The 23,687-nt window shown below is 40.5% G+C and overlaps 1 protein-coding gene across 3 annotated transcripts in view; it reads right to left on the bottom strand.

Moving 5' to 3' along the window:
- focad (focadhesin) overlaps window positions 1–23,687 on the bottom strand; it is a 189,461-nt gene that overhangs the window by 141,070 nt on the left and 24,704 nt on the right. For all 3 annotated transcript variants that reach the window (XM_072590215.1, XM_072590210.1, XM_072590222.1), the window contains exons 3-7: window positions 23,578–23,652; window positions 20,383–20,537; window positions 18,411–18,515; window positions 6,926–7,027; window positions 4,181–4,385 (exon numbers count right to left, since the gene is read on the bottom strand). In XM_072590215.1, the coding sequence (XP_072446316.1) occupies window positions 4,181–4,385; window positions 6,926–7,027; window positions 18,411–18,515; window positions 20,383–20,537; window positions 23,578–23,652 (642 nt within the window). The remainder of the gene's footprint in view (window positions 1–4,180; window positions 4,386–6,925; window positions 7,028–18,410; window positions 18,516–20,382; window positions 20,538–23,577; window positions 23,653–23,687) is intronic.

Below are 23,687 nucleotides of genomic sequence, written 5' to 3'. Positions count from 1 at the left end.
AACATCTCCTCATTTAAAATTGAAATTAACCACAATTACAAATGAAGCAAATAATACCAGCAAAGTACTGCATCTGCCAGAAACAGGGTACTTGTTTTGGGTGAACTGAAGGGCAGTCACACATTACTCTCTGTCTTTGTGTTGATGTATGTGGTGTTTGAACTGAGCCAGAAGGAGAATTCGAAGATTGTACCAATGACCTCAAATCAACATGGCCATTCCGTTAAACTTAAACACAGAATGAAGCCATTAATTTCTTAAACGCACAATTTAAAAGAACCAAAATTAGATTAGATTAGATTAGATTACTTACAGTGTGGAAACAGACCCTTCGGCCCAACAAGTCCACACCGCCCCGCCGAAGCGCAACCCACCCATACCCCTACATCTACCCCTTACCTAACACTACGGGCAATTTAGCATGGCCAATTCACCTAACCTGCACATCTTTGGACTGTGGGAGGAAACCGGAGCACCCGGAGGAAACCCACGCAGACACGGGGAGAATGTGCAAACTCCACACAGTCAGTCACCTGAGGTGGGAATTGAACCCAGGTCTCTGGCACTGTGAGGCAGCAGTGCTAACCACTGTGCCACCGTGCCGCCCGAAATGCAGTGACAAAATATTTTTTCCTCCCAAAATTACCAACACACCTCTACACTCAAAGTCATCACCCTGTACACATCTTCCACCGAACTTGAGAGGTCACAGTTAAACGTATTTCCTTCACACATGCTAGAACATCTTAACCAGGCAATCACCACCCTATTGACTGAATCGCAGATCTCAATTTCAGATTTATATTTACGCATTTTCTATGCATTCACTACAATAGCATCCACTGTGGTTTCCCTGAACAAAATGCAATCTAAACTGAGATTTCACTTTTGCTCATAAGTAATTTATGACTTCAGGATTTACCAGCTCTCAGTTCACTGAATGTTCCTTTCGCTGATGGTTTTAATTAATTCCATGACAGTCAGGATATAGAAGAAGAACCTTCCCCAGCTTCCATGAATTCAGCTGTGCGTCATTGTGAAATTTATGGACCATTTGGATGAACTTTTCAGCATAGTCAACTTTGCCCAGTGATTTCCAAATGCTCACTGCTGACCTAAGGCCTTTGAAAGATCAACAAGAACACATGGGTCCAAATATCTCTCCCAGTATTGTTCTTTAAGTTGCCTGACAGGGTCACATCAGTGCTACTACTTGAAATAGGCATTGGGCAAGAGTTTCTCAGCCCTCCACTCGGCATAACTATTTAGGTAATGTTAGCAAAGATTTTCCCCAGCATTACGTGGGAAACACTGTCCTTGTGTTTGAGGGATTAGACAGTGAGGCATTTTTATGCCCTTCAAGGTCTATTTTATTTCAGCACATGGACGGCAACAATTGAAGAAGGCAGCTTACAACTACCTTCTCAGGTAAGAACCTGGCCGGTGTCTTCCTGCTAAATATAACTCAATAGATGTCTGGGCACAATGACTCGGACCCATTTTTTACAGATGCATCATACTCCATCTATATTTCCCGCTGCCTCGGGAAAGCAAATGAACATTATCAAAGACACTCCTCGCCCTAGTTATACTCTCTTCACCCTCTTCCCTCGGCAGAAGACAGAAAAGTTTGAAAACATGTACCAGCTTCCTCCCTGCTTTTACGTGACAAATGAACAGACCTCTCATATATTAGAGCTGACCTTTCTCTGCACCTTCTCTGTAGCTGTAACAATAAATTCTGCGTTCTGTTCTATTACCGTTATGTACTTATATAAGGCATGACTTCCAAATTTGCTGATGACACCACCGTAATGGGTTGGATCTCAAACAATGACAAGACAGAGCTGAAAATGTGTTGCTGGAAAAGCGCAGCAGGTCAGGCAGCATCCAAGGAGCAGGAGAATCGACGTTTCGGGCATGAGCCCTTCTTCAGGAATCCTGAAGAAGGGCTCATGCCCGAAACGTCGATTGTCCTGCTCCTTGGATGCTGCCTGACCTGCTGTGCTTTTCCAGCAACACATTTTCAGCTCTGATCTCCAGCATCTGCAGTCCTCACTTTCTCCTAACTGACAAGACAGAGTACAGGAAAGAGATAGACAGTTTAGTAGCATGGTGTCAAGACAGTAATCTCTCCCCCAGTGTCAGCAAAATGAAGGAACTGGTCATTGACTTCAGGAAGCGGAGTGGAGGACAACGTCACTGTCTGTATCAATGAGGCTGAGGTGGAAGTAGTTGGAAGTGTCAAGTTCCTCAGAGTCAATTTCACCAACGATTTATCCTGGTCCATCCATGTCGATGCGACAGTCAAGAAAGCACACCAAGGTCTCTACTTCTTCAGAAGGTGAAGGAAATTCAGCATGTCCACAGTGACTCATATCAATTTTTATAGATGCACCATAGAAAGCATCCTATCCTAAACTTGGTATGGCAACTGCTCTGCCCAAGACAGCAAGAAATTAGAGACAGTTGTGAATGCATCATCAAAACCAGCCTTCCATCAATGGACTCTGTCTCCGCTTGCTGTGGCCTCAGGGAAGCAGCCAACATCAACAAAGTACATCCCACCCCATTTATACTCTCTTCCACCCTCTTTTGTCAATCGGAAGATGTAAACATTTGAATACCTGAACAAACAAATTCAAGAACAGCTTCTTCCCTACTGTCATCAGACTTTCAAACGGACCCCTCAATATCGATATTGATCTCTCTCTCTCTGTACTTTCTCTGTGGCTGTAATACTGTATTCTGCCCTCTGTTCTGCCATCCTGATGCACTTTGTATGATATGATCATCCTCTTTTGCATGCAAAACAACACTTTTCACTGTATCTTGGTACATGTGACAACAAAAATCAAACTCAAACTCATCATGCCTCCATAGTTTAATTAGGATAGCAAAGGCTGTGGATTTGAATTCCATTCAGGGTCAATAACAGTAGTTATCCTGTCTTCCACATAATGGCCAAGGAAGCTACAAAGTGACATTACACTGAAATAATTTCATTTTGACATGTGACAATTAAGTAAAATGGCAACTGGAATAAAAGGTCAAGATGAGAGAAAATAGATTTAACAAGACTAATCTAGTTGTGAATGAGAAACATGTCAAGTTCCTGCCATAGTAAGGAAGGTACGCATCAAACAAAATCTCTCCTCTGGAGTGCAGCAGACAGTAACTATTCCCATGATTAATCTTAATTCGGCACAACCTTAATGGCCATGTGTCAATCACCTAAGTGTGCTCCAAGATTGGCTATAACTTTGAGTGACAGGCAACATCCCCTGCATCTATTTAAGTGCATTCAAATACTCACTTGATATCAGTACAATAAAATCACACAGGGTGACAATCTGGTCAACATTCCATAATAAGCTGAGTAGAGTCACTTCTAATATTTGTTTTGTGATGTCCCAGGTGCTCGGAGGGAAATCCTACATTAAGTATTGGGGTAATGGTCCCTTTAAGCAGGACATTTCTCAGAGAGCTGGTTTCTGGTCAAACAGTTTGCTTCCAGTCACTGATCATGGGATGAAGTGGGCTCAAAGTTAGACAAAATGAAAAGGGTCAACATGCTGTTAACTATAGGGCTGAGTAGCTCCCTATGTGTGACTTTTGAGCTCAAAACTGTTGGGTTTGATTTAGTTTCAACAGAAAGGAGAGTAGATAAAGGGGCCGGGAAAGGGAGAGATTGAGCAAAAAGAGTCGGGGGAGGGAGTAGAGAAAGAGACAGAGAGAGAAGCAAACAAAAAGAGTAAAGGGGCAAGTCAGAAAGGAGGAAAGGAAAGAGAAAAGAGAGGGGCAGATATGGGGAAGTGGGCAGAGAGAGAAAGTGGCAGATAGAGATCCAAAGAGAGCAAATGGAAATGGGCAAGTCAGAATGAAAGAGGGAGTAAGAGGGTGTGCACATGAGAGAGTGAAAGGGACAAAAAGTGCTCAAGACTACTAAACTCCACAGTTAAAGACTAAATATCATTTTAAGAACAAATTTATAGATAATCTCATTCTGAAAAAAATCACTTCCAAAAGCTAATTTAAGCTGAAGGAAAGTGTTTTCAACCTTTAGGATTCTATGACTCCAACTGTTGCTTCTATGGGAACTCAAAGAGCTGTAACTTGTGAACTTTTAACATCAACGTAATCAGAAAAAAATCTGTACAATGGCATGGAGTGGTCTTACCTGCAAGTGAGGAACAAGATCAAAGAAGAGTTGGAGGACCTGCTGGGTAAAGAGAGTAGGTGCATTCTGTTCCTCTTGAGATTGGCTTTGAAGTACAATCTGAAGAAGGCTAAGTCGAAGCTCAGAGTTCTCTCGCAGGCAGCAGGGTTCACAGTACAGATATTTGAAAAATGGTGCCATCATTTGCACAATGGATGCATTTAACCTTTAATAAAGGATCAAAGAAAATTTAAACAATACTGCTAGATCTAAACTGAAGATTTTTTTTTCATCCATTTATTGCGTGACTGCAATTTTCTCCCTTATTGTATCATCTCTACACTACACACAACACTCCTCTACATAAAGACAAGCAACTGTTCAGGACCAACACCTTGAGAAATGACACACTACTATCAATCAAGAGGAGGAGCATGAGACAGGTTCAAGATGATGCTTGACCTTTCCTTTCCTTTCCTCTAGGTTCTGCCAGCTTCAGAACCTCCTCAGCAAAAAGCAAGTTAGGAGTCACAGGGACATACCCACCGACACCACTCTGATATAGTACAGGAGGGTATAAAAAGGAAGAAAGATCCTAGGAGGAGGCATGGGTGGCCATGGCTGACGAGGGAAGTTAAGAAACATATAAAGTTAAAAGAGAAAAAGTATAACAGAGCAAAGATAAGTGGAAACACGGAGGACTAGGAAGCTTTTAAAGAACAACAGAGGATTACTAAGAAGGAAATACGCAGAGGAAAAATGAGGTACGAAGGTAAACTGGCCAATAATATAAAGGAGGATAGTAAAAGCTTTTTTAGGTATGTGAAAGGCAAAAATATGGTTAAGACTAAAATTGGGCCCTTGAAGACAGAAACAGGGGAATATATTATGGGGAACAAAGAAATGGCAGAAGAATTGAATTGGTACTTCAGATTCGTGTTCACTGGGGAAGACACAACCAATCTCCCTGAGGTAACAGTGGCTGAAGGACCTGAACTGAAGGGAATTTCTATTTGCCAGGAATTGGTGTTGGAGAGACTGTTAGGTCTGAAGGTTGATAAGTCCCCGGGGCCTGATGGTCTACATCCCAGGGTACTGAAGGAGGTGGCTCAAGAAACCGTGGATGCGTTGGTGATTATTTTCCAGAGTTCGTTAGATTCGGGATCAGTTCCTGCGGATTGGAGGGTGGCTAATGTTGTACCACTTTTTAAGAAAGGTGGGAGAGAGAAAGCAGGAAATTATAGACCAGTTAGTCTGACCTCAGTGGTGGGAAAGATGCTGGAGTCTATTATAAAGGATGAAATTACGACACATCTGGATAGTAGTAACAGGATAGATCAGAGTCAGCATGGATTTATGAAGGGGAAATCATGCTTGACTAATCTTCTGGAATTCTTTGAGGATGTAACTCTGAAGATGGACAAGGGAGATCCAGTAGATGTAGTGTACCTGGACTTTCAGAAAGCTTTTGATAAAGTCCCACATAGGAGGTTAGTGAGCAAAATTAGGGTGCATGGTATTGGGGGCAAAGTACTAACTTGGATTGAAAGTTGGTTGGCTGATAGGAACCAAAGAGTAGTGATAAACAGCTCCCTTTCAGAATGGCAGGCAGTGACCCTGCAGGTACCGCAGGGATCAGTACTGGGACTGCAGCTTTTTACAATATATGTTAAATGATATAGAAGATATTATTAGTAATAACATTAGCAAATTTGCTGATGACACTAAGCTGGGTGGCAGGGTGAAATGTGAGGAGGATGTTAGAAGATTACAGGATGACCTGGACAAGTTAGGTGAGTGGTCAGATGCATGGCAGATGCAGTTTAATGTGGATAAATGTATGGTTATCCACTTTGGTGCAAGAACAGGAAGGCAGATTACTACCTAAATGGAATCAATTTAGTTAAAGGGGTAGTACAGAGAGATCTGGGTGTTCTTGTACACCAGTCAATGAAGGTAAGCATGCAGGTATAGCAGGTAGTGAAGAAGGCTAATAGCATGCTGGCCTTCATAACAAGAGGGATTGAGTATAGAAGCAAAGAGGTTATTCTGCAGCAGTACAGGGCCCTGGTGAGACCACACCTGGAGTATTGTGTGCAGTTCTGGTCTCCAAATTTGAGGAAAGACATTCTGGCTATTGAGGGAGTGCAGCGTAGGTTCACGAGGTCAATTCCTGGAATGGCGGGACTATCTTACATTGAAAGATTGGAGCAACTGGGCTTGTATACCCTTGAGTTTAGAAGACTGAGAGGGGACCTGATTGAGACATATAAAATTATTAAAGGATAGGACACTCTGGAGGCAGGAAACATGTTTCCGCTGATGGGCAAGTGCCGAACCAGAGGACGCAGCTTAAAAATACAGGGTAGACCATTTAGGACAGAGATGAGGAGAAACTTCTTCACCCAGAGACTGGTGGCTGTGTGGAATGCTCTGCCCCAGAGGGCAGTGGAGGCCCAGTCTCTGGATTAATTTAAGTAAGAGTTGGATAGAGCACTCAAGGATAGTGGAATCAAGGGTTATGGAGATAAGGCAGGAACAGGATACTGATTAAGGATGATCAGCCATGATTATATTGAATGGTGGTGCAGGCTCAAAGGGCAGAATGGCCTACTCCTGCACCTATTGAGTATTGTCTATTGGCAGTGTGCAACGTGGCTCCTTTAAAACGTGTTCCTTATAACTAACGCAACTGCTTTGTTAATCATCTTACAGGAAAGCTATCACTGATTAACAAATATCTCACTATTGAAATTACAAATTTACCTCTTCGAAGGTTGTCGAAAAATGGAAGCTGTCTGCTGAAGGAGAAATGGCCAGCTGTCGGGTCGGTTTTCCAATACGAAAACAAAAGGATGTGGGGGGTTTCTGTAGCAAAACAAAACGTAACATTCACAGACGGAATACTTCATCAGCTGGGTCTCCAACAAAATATCCCGATTCCACATCTCAAGAATGATGGTGTTAAAGTAAAAACAAACTTGGCATCAGATCATTTTAAATTATAAACAAATATACGTAATAAATACAATAAGTATGCCAGCAAACTATTGCATTCAATTCCAGTTAACATTTCCTAAAGTTGGTCTTCATAATATATTTAAGTTTTGTCTGTTCATAAACTTGTATCTGAATTTAAAAACCTGTCCAGGTGGTCAAATATGAGATGTGATGATGATATTGGGTGGCACAGTGGCGAGCATTGCTGCCTCACAGCGCCAGGGACCTGGGTTCGATTCCAGCCTCAGACCACTGTCTGTTTAAAATTTGCACATTTTCCCGGTGTCTGTGAGGGTTTCCTCAGAGTTTTCCGGTTTCCTCCTACAGTCCAAAGATGTGCAGGTTAGGTGAAGTGGCCATGCTAAATTGCCTGTGCTGTTCAGGGATGTGTAGGCTCGGTGCATTAGTCAGGGGAAATATAATGGAATAGGGTATGGGAATGGGAATGGGAATAGGAATGGGTCTGGGTGGGATACACTTCGGAGGGTCGGTGTGGACTTGTTGGGCCAAATGGCCTATTTCCACACTGTAGGAATTCTACAATAGCTCAGCATTTTCTACCATCTCAAAATAATTGTCACCATATTATTTTTCTTCACTGCATTCTAATGTGCACTTTTATATCACCTAAACTACAGCCAAAAATGGTGGTTGAGAATTACAGCATAATTAAGTACTTCAACCGTGTCACTTTTTCTGATGTCTAACTGCATTGAAAACATGCAAGCAGCTGATTTGATGCATGTATAACTCTGATTTTCCTATTCAGTGGAAGGAAACACAGTCATCTTAAATGGTTTGTTCACATTGCTCTCAATAACTTTCTTTGCTGCACTGCTAGTTACATTGTAATTGGGGGACTGATCTTTTAATACCAATAATGAGGTATTGAAAACAATGAAGTAGAATGAGCAAAAATCTCACCTTTGATACCGATATTTATGGTTTGTGAGCATAAGAAATCATGCCTAGTGGGGCTGATTAAATTGTTCACTACCTGATTGATGATCACAGCAGGTAGCACAAGTCTAGCATTATAGAACATTATGCCCGAGATGGTGAAATTTAACATATTAATGATCTTTGGTCTCCACTTCAGTATTGGTAGTCCGTTAATTAAGTGCCTTTCTGGATCAAAATAGGGAGCCATACAGATGTTAGCATTTTTCTCAATCCAGTTTCCCCAACCATTAGTTTCTCTTAGGATAATCATTTCTCATATTTTCTTACACTACTGCTACTGATCCAGGTTTCAATAGCCTTAAACACACCTGGAACCAAATCTTTCTGCCTCTTTTGACATTCTCTGAAGTGCTCAAGAAGATACCCATCCCTGCCTCCCTAACAAAAGCAACTCAAAATGCCCTACTGTTCTTGATCTCTCTGACCATCCTGCCAAAATTCAAATTCCTTCTGGAATTTCAGCAGGTTCTTTTCTCCTGCCGTATCACAGCAAGTTGCCCACTACATCCTCTTTAACAAATCCACTTAATTCAATCTCTTTGAGCAGAATTGAGCTGATCTACAGCCCCAAGGTCCATTTGGGTGATTGCTTGGTTCTCAAATCCATTCTGTTATCTTCTTTCCGAAGAAAAAAAACTCAAACTTCGTGGTCTTCCAGCTGTGGCTTACACAGCATCTCCCTCTCTCTCTGTCGACGGTCTCCAAGCCTGTTCATCCGACAGCATTAAGGTCATGTTTCTTTTCCTTTGTGCCCAGATGTTAAACTCAGCACCAGACTTTCAACATGACTAAGAGCAGAACCCCATCACCCATGGCAACCAGATCACATGGGCTCATTACCAGGAACATATGCTTCTCTTGACTACGCCATTTTACCATCAATTAAAGGCAACTCTAAATGGACCTGTGTCGGAAGTATGAATAAACAGAGGAATTTTGTGGTGGGCAGCAGATTGTCGCAAACACTAAACCTTGAGTCTCAGCCATTTACTGTCTACATCACTAATCCAATTTGGGACAAACTGTAAGATGGACAAATTTGCTAATGATACAAAGTTAAGTAAGCAGTGAGGAGAATATACGGGAGGTGCAAAAAGATAAAATCAGTTGAGTGTGTGGTCTAGAGGTGAAAATGAAGTGAAAGTGTGGGGAACGTTTCATTTGGAGGAACCGAAATGAACACCAGCTAGAGTGTAAAATGTCTTTGCTTATGTGACATGTATTGCCGGTACTCAATTTCACTTGACAAGGTGGCAGGAGGTCACCCTGTTGAACTGACGAAATCCACAAGGCATAGATGTATGCAGAGTGTGGTTAGGGAGTGAGTTCCAGGGTCCCAACCCAAATACACTGAAGGAACCATGATATATTTTCAACCCATGATTATGAGTGGCCTGGATGGATATTTTCAGATGATGCTCTTGTCCTTCTCAATGGGGTAGAGGTCATACGTTTGGAAGGTACTGTGTGAAGTGCCTTGGTACATTTCTGCAGCAGATGGTACACACTACTGTCAAGATTAGAGTGGTGCAAGAAAAGCACAGCAGGTCAGGCAGCATCCAAGGAGCAGGAAAATCGACGTTTCGGGCAGGAGCCCTTCATCAGGAATACACACGACTGCCAATGTGTTTCTGTGATGGAGGGAGTGAATGTTTCAGATCGTATGTGATATCAGTCAAGACAGATCCATCCTGGATTATGTCAAACTTGGACTGTTGTTGAAGCTCCACTAATCTCAAAAATGGGGGAGTATTCCATTATACTTGCGCCTTGTAGATGATGGACATGGGGAGTCAGGAGGTGAAATACATTTGCAAGATTCCTCACCTCTGACCTGCTCTTGTGGCCACAGTATTTATAATAACAAGTCCAGTTCAGTTTCTGGTCACTGGTAACCCCAAGGATGTTGACAGTGTGGGAGCCAATGGTAAAGCCATTAAATGCCAAGGGATAACAGTAAGATTCTCTCTTGTTCAAGATGGTCATTGCCTGGTGTTTGTGTGACTGAAGTGTTATTTGCCACTTATCAGCCCAAGCCTAAATGTTATCCAGATCCTTCTGCATATCAAGACAATCTGTTTGGGTTTCTCAAGAATCGTGAATGGCGAACATCCTATAACCATTGACGAACATCCCCACTTCTGACTCAATGACGGAACAAAAATTATGGATGAAGCAGTTGGAGACGGTTGGGTTGAGGATACTACTCCGAGGAACCCCTGACATGACATCCTAGAGCTGAAATGAACCATCTCCAACATCTACAACCATTTCCCTTTGTGCAAGGCATGAATCAAACAGGACTGATTATTTTCCCCGGAATTTTCATTGACTCCAGTTTTGCTAGGGGTCTTTGATGCCCCACAGTCAAATATCAAGAACAGTTACGTTCAAATTTTAATAAGAGAGAAACAAAGAAACTTTAGCATGCAGAAGCACTTGGGAGATGTTGTACACAAGCCACAGAAAGTCAACGTGCAAGTATAACACAGAATTGGAAAGACAAATATTAAGTTATCCTTTATTGTAAGGAGGTTGGTGTAATATTGAAGAAACCTTGCTGAAATAATATAGTGCTGTGGTGAAAGCATACTTGCAGGACCATGCCCAGATTTGGTCCCCATTCCTAAAGAACGACAGGTTTGCTTTTAAAGCTAAAGCTGACTAGATTGATTCCAAGTTGACAGGATTGGCCTAGAAGCAGAGGTTCAGTGGAATGAATTTACATGTCTGGAGTTCACAGGAATGGGAGATGATCCAATTGGTATTACAGATTCTATAACAGCTTGACAGTGTCGATGCTGATAGACAAACAGCCTATGTGCAGAGTCTCGCTCAAGGAGTTAGTTTCAAGAAAACGAGGCTGATAATCAAGAGGTATTCTTATGAAGTGTTGCGAGCACAGGGAGGAGTAATTTGGCTCACCGGGTCCATCAATTACCCTGATTAAGTCTCTTCTCACCCTTTTTACCCCCTTCAAAGCTTTTTTTATAATTCTTTTTATGTTGTATATTTAATACCCAAACCCTTAAGTCTGGCATTTCCGCTCTCCTCCACCAAGAAAAACTGATCGAAAACACTGAAGTGCATCAAAAACATTTTCAACAAAGAGTTCCATCTCAAATATTGTGGCTGGGAATGACTAACGCCAATCAAAGAGTAGTCAAGTTTCGGTAATCCGTGACAGATTGAACCGTTCCCTTTCAAATAAGAAACTGGACTTCTGCTTGATGAATTGAGATTTGGTATTGGAATCAAATTGCAGTTGCAATAATATATAATAAATATTAAAAGAAAGAATTCATGACCAGGTTACTTGATCTCATGCAATAGTAATATTTAATTGCAAAAACTCAAAATGAAAATGCCCCAGGAGATAAAGGATAAATTCTAAGATTCAAAGATAGTCAAAGGCTTCCTGGGGTCAACAAAACAGAGTTCAAAAGGTCATGTTCATCTAGAATTTGTCACTTGGTATGATAGAGTGACCAGTTACAATCTGCCTGACCATCTCTGTCCTCAGAGAGGTTCCCATGGAGATTTGTCACATTAAGCAGCAGAAACCTATCTAATGTCACTGCATGTAATTTGTCAGGAACACAGTTAAGGTGACTACTTGAACAATATCATTTGTTGCCAAAGAGTACCTTTGTGATAAGTTAACCTTGCCCTTTCACTGGTCAAATACAAGTTAACATCCACTGCATTGACAGGGTTGAAGTGATGCATGAAATGAGGCATGAACTTCTGAAAGAATTGCTTCAGCAACCGCAGAGCCCATCTCCTGGCCATGCTCAATGTTAACCTGTTCCTAACCAGACAGCATAAGAGCCAACTGATTTATTATCATTTATGTTATGGAGTAAAACTGTGGAAATGCCACTCTCACACAAAATTAAAATTTGCACATCTCAACACATCACCCAAACTTCCAAATTACCAAACAGATAATAAATACACCTGTCAACCTCATCCCTATTGAAGTCTAATTCCAAGCAAAGCACCAGAAGATAGTGAGTTAAAAAAAACAGCAAATAGTCCAGATGAAAGGGATAAGTAGGACACTATTGGTCTAACCTCAGTCAAGCCATTTGCTAGATGTCTCTCAGGACTATTTAACACAAAGGGACAATTTGCTTTCCTCTCATTTATCCACTGGATAAAGTCATTATACCTTAGATTGAATGCTTCTGTCTGACAGGACGTTAATGATGCTTCAAACAGTGTCTTTTGAGAAATGGTATGCTTTTTAATTAAAGGAGGAGACACTAACAAGACAAATGCTGAACTTGATTACACCGTAAGCTAAAATCAATAGCTAACCTTACACACCAAGTCTTCATATTACTTCTCACCTCTCAACCTTATCAAGTCAACAAATGAGTTCCGTTGTGTCACATCTATTTGACATTTTACCCGAATAAAATAATGAGTATTTGATCCAGTATGATTACTTTATGTTGGAGCATGGCCTTTAACATTTAAAGGGGACAATGAAGTCACCAGGAAGTAGCAAAAACAGAGCACATCAAGGCAGTTATTGAAAAAAAACACAAGTAGCTAACAGCCCTAATTTTATTACAGATACTCTTTCAGGAAGAAGTTATGGAAGATAGTTTATAAGTAGGATTTCATATGATATTCAACAGTGCAGCCTCCTTCCACAATTTTTCACAGAAAACAGTTATTGGGACGACATGAAACAGTAGCAGACACTTAAACTGCCACTTCATTGAGTGTTTTTAAAGACACTGAATAACAAGCGCTGAACCACTGATCTTAAATTTATTTATTCCCACAAAACAAAGCTGCAATACCCAGCACATTTCGGACAGTTTGGCATTTAGTGTGCAACCTCCACTGAGCCTGCTAAGATTCAAGAGAGAATTTGAATTTCCAGCTCAAAACTGAAAGAACGGCAAATTAAGATAGCAAATTTTAAAATTTGTATGGTAACAAGTCGCTAAAAGCCCGATTGGCTAAACACAGTTGTCTTTTTATAGACAGCTCATACTTCAAACTAAGGAGAGGAATATTCCTCTTTTAAATTTATCACATACCATACTCTCTACAGCATTATTGTCCTTTTTTTAAGCAAACTGTCCTTGGATTTTCCCAGTTTCTAATATTCTCCCCGATCTTTAGACTTTGAGGAAAAGCTGTAGTGTTCCTCAGTTTAAGGGGATTATCTTAAATCCACTTTTGGCAGGAAAGCCTGTTTTGATAATTGTGCTGGAATCCCCAGACAATTCATCATTGTGTCTCTGCAACCATATCAGATTATGGTAGCTCACAAAGCCGAGCATCCTTTCATTGGCACGGAGTGTGGTGCTGGAAAAGCACAGCAGGTTAGGCAGCATCTGAGGAGCAGGAAAATCGATGTTTCAGGCAAAAGCCCTTCATCGGGAATGAGATTAGCGCTTTCAATAGCGCTGACTGCTCAGAACCTCTGTCAGTGATATTCATCAACTCGTGCAGAAGCCTATAACTTGATGGCAAAAATGGCTTCCCTCTACCCTCTTCACCCTCTTCGTCCTCCGACTACACGCAACATCAACTTTTCATCCAGATAGAATGTCAACTGGCTGTCCTCGAGCTAACTCCCTTTCACCCTACAACTAAACAGTTTGCAGTACAATTGCTGACAACTCAGTAATCCAACAACAGAGACACACATTTCTGAAATTCTGGGAGACTTGGCGACGACTCATGGTAAACTCAAGAGACTGTTGCTGTATTCTCCAAGAATAAAAAAAACCTTATTCTCAGCTTTTAAAAAAAGTAAGTCTCCCTATGATGTCTAACAATCAAGTAATCAAGGCTTTCAACTGCAGAATACGAAATCATCCATTTACACAAAATTTAAAACTACTGTTCCAAAAATAATCAAATAAAGCTCACATTTATATTGCCATGTTGACTGCTTCAGTGCTTGTGAAATTGGGTGCAATCACGTGCACGGAGTATTAGAATAATAACGTATTGTCCTTCCTTCTTGTGTGCATACATCATAGCAAAATGCAAACAAGGAGCCTACACTGAATTGCCACATAAACTGATGGTCTGGCTACAACTCATGTCAAACACAAAGCAATGCTGCTAATTAAAATAGAACACAGCATATCATAATAGCCAAGTTATAATTCCAGATATCTAGTTATCATATATCCATTCTGATAATCCATCACTGCCACTAAACAGTCTAGGACAATACTATACATTTTTAAGCTCTCAATTTCTCTGCTTCACTGGCCATCAATTTAACCAAACAAATTATTTCAGCAAGGTTTTATTGTGAATAGATCTTTCAAATTGTCAATCTTGATGGATTGTTTAACCTCAGAAAACACTTCACATTATTGTTCAGCAATAAAAATGATTGCTTTGTTGCAAACCCAGGCAAACTGACATAAAGCAAAATATAAAAACTGTATGAACAACATTTCAGGCTGCTGCTACCAATTCTTTAAAATGGGAAAAGTTGACGTGGACAATTCTAACTGGAAATATTACAGACAAAATTGCACGGTACGTATCACTCCATACTTAGGTTAAAAAGAAAAATTGAATCGTCTTATTTTAGAAAGATGGGATGAAGGATGGCACTCTGGAGCAAGAAAATGCTTCAGTAGAAAAGACACAAGGATATTCAAGCATGCTATTCACACAGTCAAGGATTTTCACTCTGGAGGAGCAGATTAGAGTTGAAAGAAGGCATTGAGTACAGGAGTTGGAAGGTGAGCTTGCAGCTGTACAGGACATTGTTTAGGCCACTATTGGAATGCTGTGTTCAATTTTGCTTTCCCTGCGATAGGAAAGATGCTGTGGAGTTCAGAAAAGATTTACAAGGATGTTGCCAGGGTTGGACGGTTTGAGCTAAAGGGAGAGGCTGAATAGGCTGGGGCTGTTTTCCCTGCAGCATCGAAGGCTGAGGAGTGACCTCACAGAAGCTTCTAAGGTCACGAGGGGCATGGAAAGGGTGAATATTCAAGATCTTCCCCCCCCCCGCCCCCCCAAAAGTGTACAGGAGTCTAAAATTCAAGGGGGCAAGTTTAAGGTAGGAGAGGAAAGATTTGAAAGAGACCTCAGGGCCAACTTTTTCACGGAAACAGTGGTGCATGTTTGGAAGCAGACCCTTTGGTCCAACTCCTCCATGCCAACCAGATATGCTGTTAATCTAGTCCCATTTGCTAGCATTTGGTTCATTTCCTTGAAATCCTGCCTATCCATATACCTACCCAGATGCTTTTTTACATATTCCAATTGTATCAGCCTCCAGTACTTCCTCTGACAACCCATTCTGTACACGCACCACTCTCTGCGTGACAAAGTTGCCTTTTGGGTCCCTTTTATCCCTTTCCCCTCTCACTTTAAACCTGTGCCCTCTAGTTTTGGACTCCCAAAAGAGATCAAAGGAGTGGGAGGTGCTTTCACCTTGCAATTAATGCATGGATATTCACAAAACTGTTCCTGAAAATTATTGGGTTTTCTTTTTTCCAACATCACCCAGACACAGTTAACACAGAGCAGCAACATCATGATTCAATAAATGTAAGATGAAGGGTGTGCTTAACCTCTGGCTAGGATCTCCAGAGCTTCATAGGAAACTGAATTTGATTTACCTTTGAAGGTCCCACAATGAATAACCATCAATGGGCTGAAGTACAATTTATAAGGCAGCTACTGATGCACAAAACAAAGTACAGCCCCCTCAATAGCCAAAGCTTTGGTCAAATCTCCAGTTGTATCATTCTGTATTAATTTTCTAATAAATAATGTACTTAACTTAGCAATTATCACCAAATGACCTTATATCAAGCTCAACAATATTATAACATTTACATCTGAAATTCTATGCCTCAGTACAGCTTGATGTTACAATTCTTTCCTTTAAAAACATGTCCCTTAAGTCACTGCTGCAGTTAAAGATGGATAAAGTCCAAATCAACAGATTTTTATTTTAAAAAGCTCAACAGTTAGACAAAAGAATCTGGATCAATGGTCTCAGGTTCACATTTTACGCTGATGTATGATGTTCAATGCAAGCAATTAGCTCATGCTTGCACATCCAGAGCCTTGATGCTCAAATACTGAACGGCCAGCCAATCGTAAGCTAGAAGTTTCTGGTTCTAGCGATCATGCCTTGAGTGGCAAGACAGAGGCTTAAGGGGCTTAAATGGTGAGAATATAAGTGCCTACCTTTGGGATCTTGCAGGGTAAGGATCAGCAAAGTCAGAAGCATGGCCTTCATCAGTGAACCCCGAAACCCACTTTCCTGCTCCTGACTGGCACCATGGAGACTGCCTTGATCAGAAACCAGTCCCCATTACCACCAGAAAGACACATAATCAGGCCATTGGTGAAATGACGCCGTTAATTGACAATATAAGGGCCTTCATTGATGCCGAATGAAGCTGGTGACCCTTGGAGCATCTGTAAGTGCTGAGGTAGCAAGAAGGGGAGGGCATCTGTCCAAGCCAACTTGCCACATTTTTTTGCCATGTCCAGCCAGGGGATAATCATGTCCTTAGTGCTTATGGTCTGGTCATTTGCCTGCGACCCAAAGCTTGTCTGTCAAACCCTAAATTTGTATGGGAATTAAACGATCTTCCCTTAGAAAGTATCAACACTGAAAGCATGTTATAAAGATATTAAAATCCAAAATGGAAAGAAAGCCCATTGGCTCATGCTCTATGTTGGAAAGAATGCAATCAGCCCTAATCCCCTGCCCTTTTTCCATACCCTACAAATTGTTTAGTTCAAATTTATGTACAAAATTCTATTTTGAAAGCTACTGTTGAATCTACTTCTCCCATTCTTTTGGATAATTTGCTCCTGACCACAACAACCTCTCATCTCCCCTGTACAAATCCCTATCAAACATCTTGTTAATACTTTATTTTTGATTTGAAATGATGTCTTGCAGTCACACGTACCCAAGCAGAGTGAAAGCTTTGTTTTGCAAGCAGTACAGACAGATCATAGCAAACAGGGGCATCCAGTAAATGGAAATGTGGAATTTGGAAAACCAATTGCTTTGATACAATCTTTCTGAATGGAGACTTCTGCTCCTAATAAAATGGAGGGGTTCTAAATAATGAAGGTGAACATCATTATAAGGAGCAGAAGTCTCCATTCAGAGAGATCGCGTCTAAGCACTTAGTTTTCCAAATTTCACATTTCCATTTATCCTGACCACCCATAGGCGAGGCAATCAATCTACCTCCACCTTTAAAATATTCCCTGACCCTTCTGAGGCAGAGGGTTCCAAAGTCTCTCAAACTGCTGAGAGAGAGAAATACCCCTCATCTCGGTTTCAAAAGGGTGACCTCATTTTCCTCCAGTTCTGGACTCGCCCACAAAAGGAAACACCTTTTCTATGTTCACCCACCAACATTTTTTGGAATTTTGTACTCTTCCATCAAGTTACCCCTTACTCTTGTAAACTTCAGTGGAAACAGATTTTCTAATCTTTGCTGACAAGACCTTGCTCCAAGTGGCGATGAACTGCCTTGAACACATTGCACTTCTTCCTTAAATAAGACGACCAAAAGTGTCAGCAGTCTTTGAGATGTGGTCTTACCAATGCCTAGTGCAAGCAATGGATGTCATCCTTACTCCTATGCAGAACTGTCTTAATCGAAATGAAAGCATGCTATATGTTGGCTTGATTACATGCTGCACTCACGTAGTAACATTTTGTTATGCATACATTAGAGCATCTAGATTACTCTGTAGCTCAGAGTTTCACGGTCATTCACTATTAAAGTAATACTCTGCTTTTTTACTTCTTCCTGTCAAGGTGAACCTTCATTATTTAGAACCCCTCCATTAAATCTCTTCTGCTTTGAGGAGAACAATCTAAGTTTCTCAAATCATCAGATATAACAAAGTCTTTCCAACTTGGTATCATTCCAGGCTCCTCAAGACACATTCCAAGATCTTCCTATCTGACATAAGGTGATCGGAAGTCGTGAAATGATCCCATTAAGTAAGAGCATACCTAGTTTTTCAGCAGCCATACAGTACCCATTCACTCAATGAAACTGTAACTTAGAAAAATTATGTTTCTATAAGAATCGACAGCACCTTTTGATTGGTTCAAGTAAAGATTTAACATTTAGCAAGCAGCAAAAACTTTTATTTATCATGACATCATTTCCTAGGCAATCCGGAGATGTTATTAGTTTGTAACAGCTGACATATCTTAAAGCATTAGAGCTTACTAGGGCAATGAAACACTGCAATACAACAAATGGTCAAAAATATTTTGTAATCTACGATTTACCTGATGGCATACGGACATGAATACACTGTTTTATCATTTGGATCAGTTCCCTGTGCTTGCATCTGCAGCAGTTGACTGATACTTCGAATCAAGCCTTGGACATTACTGGAAGAGAAAACGAATGTCAGTCCATGTTTGACACTGTATCTGGAATGAAATTTATATGCTTAATTTTCATACCAGGGAACTATCATATTAGAAGGTACAAAAGGAGAAAATGGACCTTTGTAGAACTCGAGCCAGTCTGAGGAAATACTACTTTACATGTGTCAGCTTGAGAGAAAGACAAAACATCATTCAATTTATTTTCAGGGATATTGCAAAATCTAAGAAGAGTTTCTCTGGACACTAATTAAAATCAGATACCTCTTTCTGATGACAACAGTACTTTTCCAGTGCATCAGCCAAAAATTCTGGATTTTGACTGCTTTTAAAAAGTTCAATACATTGCTTCAGTTATTCACAGAAAGATATTTCTGAACTAAAATTTGCTATGCTAAGTTTATGCTATAATAAAAATGATCAAAAAATAACGTAATAGCATGGAATTCTCCAGGTGATCTTCAAGAACATTTTAACACTGATTTTAGATGAGCCAAACAGTTAATAATATTGGTCACTGACTTTTGTCTTATTTATAAAAATAATTCCATACAAATGCATCAAATCCAGAAACAAAGGAGAATTCTACAATATTAACAATAAATAACTTACATTTTGAATGGAAAGGGACCAAATTTGACTAAAAAGTGGTTGGGAAATATTCTGATGTAGTAAGCATAACACATGATGCTACTCCAAGATTTATGGTAAAGCCAAAAACATTAAAGTTTGGGATGCCCATCAACACAAGGTCTCTGTTATATTTACAGAAATAAGGTGAAAATGTGCTCCTGCCGGTAATTATATAATAGTTATTCACTCCCAGCATCTAGGTTCCAGTTCATCCCAGATAGACAGGAGTTAAGACTCCGCTCTTGAGAGAGAAACCTTACAAACTGCAGACAGGAGTCTATCTGCAGTTTATAAGGTTTCTCTCTCAAGAGCAGTATCCTAACACAGTTGCTGATGGACATGGGCCTAAAATATAACACTGTCCCTTATTTGGCTACAATTGGCAATCGCATTTGGATGAGGCAAAGGATCACCAGTGCAGGAATGAAAGAAGTGTCACACTGGTGCAGTAAGGGATGATATTTTGACATTGTGACCATAAGCACATTTCCAGATCAAGGTACAGAGCAACAATCAATATTGGAACAGTCTTTGTAAAATTGACATGACACTGACTCCTGTGGAGGTCTGAATTCAGTGCACACGGATTCACGCATTTTGGTTTCAACATTTTTTACTCTGGTGTGTCCACTGAACAGCTGTTGTGTACTTTCAAACGTGTTGAGTTTTACCCCACAAATTATTTTCACTCCTTTCTCAAAAAGAAACAAAGAGGCTCAGTTCTTGGTACACTTTTGCACAGAAGAGAGGATAGAGTTTCTGATGTAGTCACGTGTGTAACTGTTGAATCGTCAAAGTCATGGCCCCAAAACCTACAGCATCCAGCCAATCGATGAGCCATGTGTACCATTTAACAAATTTGTCCTTCAACAACTAAATCGATCAGGGGAGATGTTTCTCCCGATTAACAAGCATTACACAAAATAGCATATAACACACCTCAAGAGAAGATGTCAAAGTGTCTGTTCTCCAACGTTTAGAGAAAACACTCTCTCCCAAAATCTACTGAAAACTGATAAAAGTTGGACAAAGTGCACATACCTTATTTTCCTCATCTTTCAAAAAAAACCCAAAATAGACTAAGCACCTTCCCAAACTCTCATCAGCCATGCATGTGAATTATAAGTTTGCACAGTCAAATGCAATGCTGTGACAAAGGACATTATCCGTTAAAATAACCGAAGTGTGGCCATCTGACAAAAAGGTTCGCTGAAGCACATTTAATGATTTCAGGTACCTGGCAGAAGGAATTAGGTTCAGAATTCCATTGAGCACATAATTAAAATCAGCGTGGTTCTGTGCAACAAGTGCAGCCAATGCTTCACAGCAAGCAGTCCGTACCACCACATTGTCACTGCAACACTTCTCCCATAACAGGTTCAACGCAGGGCTCTGGGGGAGAAAGTGATGATAAGAACAGTATCACAATAGTCAATTAAAATGCCTGGCTTATCATTTCTGCATACTAGCTAATCATTTCCATCAACTAGCCAAGGAAACAGAGACAGCCCTTAATGTTTAATTCAGCCTGCTCACTTCATTAACATTAACAACTCCCCGTAAAGTATAAGCATAAATATAAACTCAGTCAAGAATGCAAAGAACGGTCAGAAACTGTTTGTATGCTCATCTAATCTTCAAAAAGACCACATCCTTCAGGTATATAAAACAATGAAACAATTTTGCACAATATTTGTGAACTGGCTTCCACCAATCTAAGGTGTTAGAGGGAAATGGGGTACAGCCTGGAGAAGTCCCAGATTTAGAGCAGATATTTTCTAATCAATCTGTTCAGAGATGTCATTACACACCTCCGGATCAGGTGGGACTTGAACTCAGGCCTTCCTAGCCCAGAGGTAGGGACACTACCTCTTCGCCACAAGAGTCCAGCCCAGAATTTTGAGGATTTCTAGTTAAATGAGGTTGTTAAGGAAGCCCCAGACTGCCCACTTCAACATCCTTGCCAGTTAGGTGGATGAGGCAATTTCGTCTCCTTATCTACCTTGTCCAGACCAATTCTAGCAAATCTCCTAACCGTCTTTTCTCCAGGTAAGGCGGCCCCAACTTCTCCAAAATAGGTGACGTAAATTGCTCACCCTAGGAGCCATTCCTTCCTGCGCATTCTAACGTCTTTGTGTTTTACCTCATGTTGTGGAGATGCTGGTGTTGGACTGGGGTGGACAAAGTCACAAGTCACACAGTGATATCACCTGATGAAAGAACAGCGCTCCGAAAGCTTGTGATTTTAAATAAATCTGTTGGACTGTACCCTGGTGTCATGTGACTTCTGACTTGACCTCATGTGGCATCAGAATTGGACCTGGGATTCGATTTCAGTCTAAGCCTATGTTTTGTACAAGTTTAATGTAATCTCATTGGTTCTCTTTGCCCCTTTTGATGAAGCTAAAAATCATTATTTTCATTTTAGAAATATTTGGACAGGTACTTGGATGGGATAGGTATGAAGGGATATGGACCAAATGCAGGAAAATAGGACTAGGCAAATTATAAAAACTGGACAGCATGGTCAAGTTGGGCCAAATGGCCTTTTTTTGATGATGCTGTAAACCACTCTGACTCTAAGTGCTTTATGGATCAAGTTCTCATACTGTCCTCTACTTTCAATGCCATATGGGGGTCTCCCTGCTCTTACACCCCCTTTAGAGTAGGAACCTTTTTTTATTATTTCCATAGAAGTCTTTCAAATTGCCTTTTATGTTAGCTCACAGTCTCTTTTCATACACTCTTTGCCTCCCTATTTGCTTTCTTTATTTTCCCTCTGAACCTTCTATATTCAACTTGGTTTTCAAATGTATTATCCACTTCATGTCTCTCAGGAGAAAACGTCTTCTCTTCTGGACTTTAATCACGACTTCTTTTGTCATTCAGTGAGCTCTGCATTTGTTTTCCCTATCTAGCCCATTTGTGCGAACACACCCTGACAGTGCCTGAACAATCTCATCTTTAAAGGTAACCCATTGTTCGATTACCATTCTTCATGCCAAGTCCTGACTCCAATTTATCTGGACCAGACACTTTCATACTTCAGTTATGTTGACTTTCCCCCAGTTAATTACAGTATTCTACCGCTGGACCGGTCAGTGTCTTTTCCAAGTAACCCTATAACTTATGACACTCTCCCTTAAATGTATTCCTACTGACACTTGATCCACTTGGCCCATCTCATTTTCAGAATTCACATCCAACAATGCCTCCTTTTTCATTGGTCTGGAAACATACTACAGTAGAAAAATTTCCTGGAAATATGAAATTCTGTCCCTCCCTGTCCTTTACCCCTTTACTTTCATGGTCTAAATTTCAATAGTTAAACTTCACCATTCTAAGTGCTCAATAACTCTTGCAACTCTCTGTTGCTTTTTTGGTCCACACAACATAATTTAGTTCAGGATTGTTGTACCAGGTTAGATAAATGAGTTACAACGACATGGGACAACAAACATTCAACAAAAATTACTTTCGTATAGCATTTTAAAGGAAAGTAAAGTTTCTCCATAGGTGCAAAATCAGAAAAAAATTAATCCTGAGCCAAAGGATGAGTAAAAGCTTAGAGTTGGAAGTTAACAGAGTGGTGAAGGAAGTTTCTGAGTTTAAGGCCTGGGTGACATCTGACATGGTCACAAATAGTGAGGGGTTAGGGGTCTGACATTTCGCAGCAGTTGAGAATTCTCAATGGGTTGTAAGGCTGGCGAAGGGTACAGTGATTGGGGAAGTGAAAGGCAGTAAAGGGATTTAAAAATTCCACTTAAAAGTTTTATATTGGAGACAGTGGGATACTGGAAGTCAATGTAGATCAACAAAGGCAGGATTCGAGAGCTTAGTAAAGTTTAACAAGAGGAAGCAGGAGGTCACTCAAGTCTAGATGTCAATTCAGGCATCTGCCAACTCAGGGCAGGTGGAATTTAGCACAGTCTAACAACACAGGAGAATGATACTTCAAAGTGTAGTCCCAAGAAAATTCTACTGTATCTAATTTCAAATAGCAACCCTGCTGCACCACATCAACTTCAATTTCCATGTACATTCATTTCTTTAACCCCACTAACATCTGTCGACATGAACAAAGCACATGTATTTCAACACATTTCACATTGCTACACATTTCAAAAGATAACTTACATGGATTTCCAAACTATATAGGGCGCCAAATATACTGAAGGCATATAGAGTTCGTTAAAGAATGATTACTATCATACAAGCAAATTATCAGTGAGTGTGAAATCAACTTTGTAAACTTATCGCAGGGTTACGAGACCTAAAGGTATACAAAGACAATGTAGTAGCAACCAGGCCTCAAAAGAGATGTTTTGTCATCTGCAACTGAAAGAATTAAGGGTTTTCAAAATATATCAGACACAACTGTGATTATTCCAAATTGCCCTGAGCCACCTTGACAGTGGTAATAAACACCAACCTGATCTGAAGCATGATTTATCAGAGACGACGACCCCTTTTCTTTCAACACAGCAGCAACCAGATGTCCCACAGCCTGGACAAAAACAAACAAACATTCTCAATCTTTAG

This window comes from Chiloscyllium punctatum, chromosome 2, assembly GCF_047496795.1.
Source record: "Chiloscyllium punctatum isolate Juve2018m chromosome 2, sChiPun1.3, whole genome shotgun sequence".
NCBI lineage: Eukaryota > Metazoa > Chordata > Chondrichthyes > Orectolobiformes > Hemiscylliidae > Chiloscyllium > Chiloscyllium punctatum.
Note: the sequence above shows the minus strand (reverse complement) of the source record. Positions and strands in the feature narration are given on the sequence as shown.